The sequence below is a fragment of the Myotis brandtii genome, unplaced genomic scaffold (genome assembly GCF_000412655.1).
Source record: "Myotis brandtii unplaced genomic scaffold, ASM41265v1 scaffold628, whole genome shotgun sequence".
Classification (NCBI taxonomy): Eukaryota; Metazoa; Chordata; class Mammalia; order Chiroptera; family Vespertilionidae; genus Myotis; species Myotis brandtii.
Genome location: NW_005370403.1, coordinates 244,925 through 250,608, shown reverse-complemented (window position 1 = coordinate 250,608; position 5,684 = coordinate 244,925). Strand labels below are relative to the sequence as shown.

Genomic DNA, 5,684 nt, shown 5'->3' with positions numbered 1-5,684 from the left:
ACATGAGAGAATCAGACCCCCGCCCCCACACACACACGAGAGGCTGAGAGACACAGGTAAAACGAGGCACCTGTGACCTGGGCGCGGGGAGGGCCCTGGGCTTGGAGAGGAGGGGTCATCAGCAGGACAGGCTCCGTAATTACGTGTTTACCTGCCACGCGGACCGGGCACAGAGCCTTATCTCTGGTCATAAATCTTATCGTGGGCAAAGCCCTTCATTTAAACCTCCAGGTGGTGACGTGGGGTGAGGGGGGCAGACGTTTCTCTGGAGCCTGCAAGGTCCCCATTGCTTTTAGGTCAGAATGATCCTCATGCCAGCCCCGGCCAGTCTGGCTCTGTGGTTAGAGCACCGGCCCAAGGACTGACGGGTCATGGGTTCGATTCCAGTCGGGGGCACAGACCCCGGTTGCAGGTCCACCCCCAGCCCCGATTGGGGTGCATGCAGGAGGCAGCCAATCGATGTGCCTCTCACATCGATGTTTCTCTCTCTCCCCCTCCCTTCCACTCTCTCTAAAAATCAATGGAAATCTAGCCTCGGGTGAGGATCAACCACATCAAAAGTGACCCTCATGCCAAGCGGCTCGCCCTGGGGACCTGCTCTGACCCCCTCACTGCAGGCCCCGTGGGTGAGAGGCAGGGGGGGGGGCGCCCAGAACTATGACTGAGTGGCCGGCGCCTTCAGTCCCAGGAGGTGGGTGACTCCCAGAAACAACACGGCCACACGCTGCCTGGGGCGTGGCCACAATGACCAGTGCAGGGGGCCCATCGGTCACGGCTCCGTGTGGCCCCACAGTCAGGGCCTGGCTCCCTGCCGACTGCTGGGAAGAGTCCGATGGGCCCCCCGAGCCGTGTTCGTTACCCACAGCTCTGGGTCCCTCCCAGCAGCGGCCAGCAGATGGGAACGGCCAGGCCCCAGGAAGGACACGGGCCAGGCACACTGGAGGCAACTCATGATTGCCAGGGGGTGGCCCGGCCGGCCTGGCTCAGTGGCTGAGCGTCAACCTATGAACTAGGAGGTGAGGGTTCGATTCCTGGTCAGGGCACAGGCCTGGGTTGTGGGCTCGATCCCTAGTAGGGGGCGTGCAGGAGACAGCTGATCACTGATTCTCTCTCATCATAGGTGTTTCTATCTCCCTTCCTCTCTGAGATCAATAAAAACATATTTAAAATAATGATAATTGCCAGTGGGTTGAGCACGTGATGTGATTAGAAGCCCCCCCTGGACGGTGGAAGCCCAGCCTCTGGGAGGCGGTCGTCACAGGCCCCGAGGAAGGCGCGAGCCGGAGCCCAAGGGGCAAAGGTGAACAGTTGACTGACAGGTCTCCCCACCCCGCCGCCCCCGGCGATGCTAACAGACAGGGAAGCTGGGTCCCCAGTGCTTTGCAGCAGCTTTTCACCCCAAGAGTTGAAGCAGCCCTCCTGGCGTTGGCTTTACACTGTGGCCGGTCGTGGGCGAGAGCGACCCCTGGTGGCCGGGACTTTTGGTGCTATTTTCTGGGTGGGGTTCCCAGGGGAACCTCCTGGGAACCCTGTGATTTCTTTCGGGACGGTGAGCCGCCGGGGCCAGGGCACAGCGTGCGCCTCGGACAGCACCTCGGTGACCCCGCTCCACTGCCACTGCTCGTCGGGGTCACTGGACGCAGGTTTTTTTGTTATTTTTTAAAAAATATATTTTATTGATTTTTTTCAGAGAGGAAGAGAGAGGGATAGAGTTAGAAACATCGATGGGAGAGAAACATCGATCAGCTGCCTCCTGCACATCTCCTACTGGGGATGTGCCCGCAACCCAGGTACATGCCCTTGACCGGAATCGAACCCGGGACCCTTCAGTCCGCAGGCCGACGCTCTACCCACTGAGCCACACCGGTCAGGGCTGGACGCAGGTTTTAACGTTTGGTTCTGAGGAGGCCGGGCGGCTGGTCGGCATGGGCTGTGGTGACCGTGAGGCTCACGGAGGGACCCTCTTCCCTGGAATTCTGCGCCAGGAGCCGCCGGCGCTGGTGCGGTCCCGGCTCCCTTCAGAGGCGTGGGGGCGGTCGGGGCCACAGCTCGACTCCGTTTCTTGTTCCTCAGCTTTTGTCAATTACTACGTTTCCCTTGAAGAACAGCCGTCTCCCCGGCATCCGGGTTGAGCGTGAAAGGGGTGCCTTCTCAGAGCAGGCCCGGAGAAGCCGCTGGCTGCTCACACGAAACCACAGCTCTCCCCATAAACGCGGGAATTCTATGGGGCAGGCCCCGGACTCACCCCGCGGGAACGAGGGCGAGCCGGCCGGCCCCTCACCCTGGGTGCCCCCTGGTCGGCCGCCCTGTCTGTCGGGCCACGGCTGTGCTGCCTTCAGGCCACACTGGGCCTGGGGGACCCTTGGCAGCCCCACGTTCTGTCCCTCAGGCCCCCACACTCACCACCCGCACCCTGAGGCTTGTCCCCCGCGTTCTAAGACCCTTCCCTGGTCTCAGGCAGCATTTTCTCCCCAAAGGATCTGCAGGGTGTGCCCCCAAAAGGATGCACTTTGAATAGTTACTAATTCCAATGGGTTAAACCTGAAAAGAAAGGATAAATGTGCATACATTTCGGGGGGGGGGGGACACCTGTGTTACCGGTTTGTACAGAAGATGGGAGGAGCCATTGGCCTCAGAGTCTCTGTTTCCTGCTGGTAAAACCACCGGAGAAACAGCCGGGCCAGGGCTCCTGCCAACGGGAGCTGGAGGCGAGGACGGGAGGCGGGAGAAGCACACGTCCCTCCGGCAGGCGTGCCCGCTGCTCTCGGAGAAACCGGCTCGGAGCGCGTGTCGCCTGTGCCCCGTGGAAGGCAGCTGTGGTCCGTCCCCCCCCCCACTCCCCCCTCAGAGGCCCTTCCTCCCTCCGACCCCACAGCAGCCTCCCAGGTCCCCGAGGGCCAAATGCTGGACCTGCTCCGGGAGTCCCAGTTCGACTGCCTTGCCTTCCAGTGGCCACACGGTGTCACTGTTGTAACTCGGCCCTGCACTGGCCAGACCCGGCCCGGATTGGGGGGATGCCTGGGGGACCCCCTGGGGGACCCCCCTGTCCACTCCTGAGCATAGCAGCCCTGGGTCCCCGCCCCCATCCATGGAGACTCCCTCTCCCTCCCGGGGGACCACCATCCAGGGATGGGCAGCCCTTTCCTTAAACCCTCCGCGCGCTGCAGGTCGCCGGGAGGACGTTAGGGACAAAGGCTGGATGGAGCTTTGGGGTCAGCGCGGCCTGCTCACCCCGGGGAAGCCGGAGGCATTCAGAGGCCGGCCTTCCCTGGTGGAGCCCTTGTCGCTGAAGGGGGAGGAGTGGGGCCTCAAGGGCCTGGGGTCTTTTTTTATTGACGTCAGAGCGGAGGGGAGCGGGAGAGAGAGAGGGAAACATCCATGATGAGAGAGAATCATGGATCAGCTGCCTCCTGCACGCCCCCCACTGGGGATCGAGCCCGCAACCCGGGCCTGTGCCCTGACCGGGCATCGGACCGTGACCTCCTGGTTCCTAGGTGGGCGCTCAGCCCCTGAGCCACGCCGGCCGGGCCCCCGTCCTAAGGTTCACCGGGACGTTAGTTACACACACAGAGCCCCAGGCCCGCTTGGTCCTTCGGAATCTCAGTCACTGGCTGTGGAGCCGGATCTGTGTTCCCAACGCCCACGCTCGCCCACCCTCGTCGGCTCCCGCGAGCAGGGAAATGGGGGAAACACGGGGTCCCATAGCGTGTCTCTATTGTTATCTTTTTCCGTTGGTATAAACACCCCCCGTTGGAGTGGAGTCTGGGGGCTTGGTGGGTGTTTCCATCGCCCAGAGCATCTCCCCGCCCCGTCCTGTCCCGTCCAGAGACTAACGACTGGTCTGACCTCTCCCTCCCGGGGTCAGTTCTGCCAGTTCTTAACCCTCACGGAAACGAGGTCACACAGCACATGGACTTGGTCTTTATTTGCTGCTACTTGTTGATTTTTTAAGTCATGTTTCTTGTGATGTTGACACTGCACAGCACACCGTTGACCCCCCTAACTAACTCGCAGGAGTGAAGTGTGTCCGCGTTGCCGGGCGACCCCTGCTTTGCTGGCTCCTCGGGGGGAGCGATGTTCTCCTTCGTGAAAAGCCGCTGCACGCCCAGCCTCTGGCGCACTCTGGTCTTTTGTGTTTTCATTTGGTTCGAGCTCTTTCCAGTTCCCCTCTTCGTTTCTCCTCTGGGCTCACGGCGCTTTAGAAGTCTTGCATTTCGTCCCCGGACCGTTGGGGGTGTTCCAGGCGGCCTTCTGCGCCTGCTTCCTGGTGTGACTCCATGGTCGCCAGATCACATACTTCGCACAATTGGAATCTTTTTGGATTCCTCGCGGCTGTTTGATGTGCAGGACGCGGTCGGTGCTGTTGGCATTCCCCGTGCGCCTGGACGGAACGCCGCCGGCCGCTCTGGCTGGTGCTGAGGGAAGGTCAGGGGGGCGTGTTGGCCACGGTGGTGTGTGGACCCCTGGGTCCGCGCTGATCTGCTATCCCCCGATGTCAATCGATTATTGGAAAAGGACGGGGCGCTATCAGGTCACAGTCGGGGGCTGAGATCTGGCGTTAGATGAAGTTTGAGGACGTCGAGTCCTGTATGAAGTGGACCCTTTGCAGTGGGAGGGCCTCGCCTGCGCCGGTAGCGTCTGTTCCCAAAGCTCCTTTGCCTCCTTATCATATGGACACCGCGGCTTCCTTCTGATCAGTGTTGTCATGGTTTATTCTCCTGCCCCCAATCTTTTACTTTTAACCTAGTTGTGCTTTTTAAAATACACATATTTTATTGATTTTACAGAGACAAGGGAGAGGGATAGACAGTTAGAAACATCGATCAGCTGCCTCCTGTACACTCCCTACTGGGGATGTGCCCGCAACCCAGGTACATGTCCTTGACCGGGATTGAACCTGGGACCCTTTGGTCCACAGGCCGACACTCTATCCACTGAGCCAAACCGGCTAGGGCTCTTTTTGTTTCTTGTGCTTAGAGTTAGATTCTCAGATCTGTAGATATCTAGTTTATATCGTATTTAGAAAATTTTCAGCCATTCTTTTTTTTTTAAAAAAAAATATATTTTTATTGATTTCAGAGAGGAAGGGAGAGGGAGAGAGAGAGAAAAACATCAATGATGAGAGAGAACCATGGATCGGCTGCCTCCTGCACGCCCCATACTGGGGATGGAGCCGGCAACCCAGGCCTGTGCCCTGACCAGGAATCGAACCCTGACCTCCTGGTTCATAGGTTGACGCTCCATCACTGAGCCCCGCCGGCCAGGCCCCCGTGTTGATTTTGGGGAAGGAGATGCCATGTGCAATGGTTATGGGAGGGGTGGGGGGTCCTCTTCATGGGGAGGAATGAGGTGTGGGGGGCGCTGTGTTTGTGGCCTCTGGGGGCGCGTTGGGGTGGTTCTCCCTGCGTGTGGCTCTGTCCTTGGCATCCATGGGACCCGATGACACGTGACCTGTTCTCCTTGTTGGCAGCATCCCGCACGGAGCCGCCTGCACCGCTTCTGAGGGTGCGACCGGCCTGGATCCAGGCATCACGTCCCCGGAGGTGACTGAGCCGAGGAAGCACCCACAGAAAGCCGGGGGCCCAGCCGGCTCTCCACTGCCCAGCCTGCCAGCACCCCGGGAGCCAGAGAGCACCCCCAGCTCCATGCCCGGGGCCCAAGACCCCCCTGAAGCTTACTCCGTC

General features: G+C 60.2%; 1 protein-coding gene across 1 annotated transcript in view; it reads left to right on the top strand.

The window, feature by feature from the left end:
- The window catches only part of LOC106723695 (endochitinase 2-like), a 50,425-nt gene that overhangs the window by 41,784 nt on the left and 2,957 nt on the right, over positions 1-5,684 (top strand). Inside the window, exon 4 of the mRNA XM_014528276.1 lies at positions 5,471-5,681. Coding sequence (XP_014383762.1) covers positions 5,471-5,681 — 211 coding nt within the window. The remainder of the gene's footprint in view (positions 1-5,470; positions 5,682-5,684) is intronic.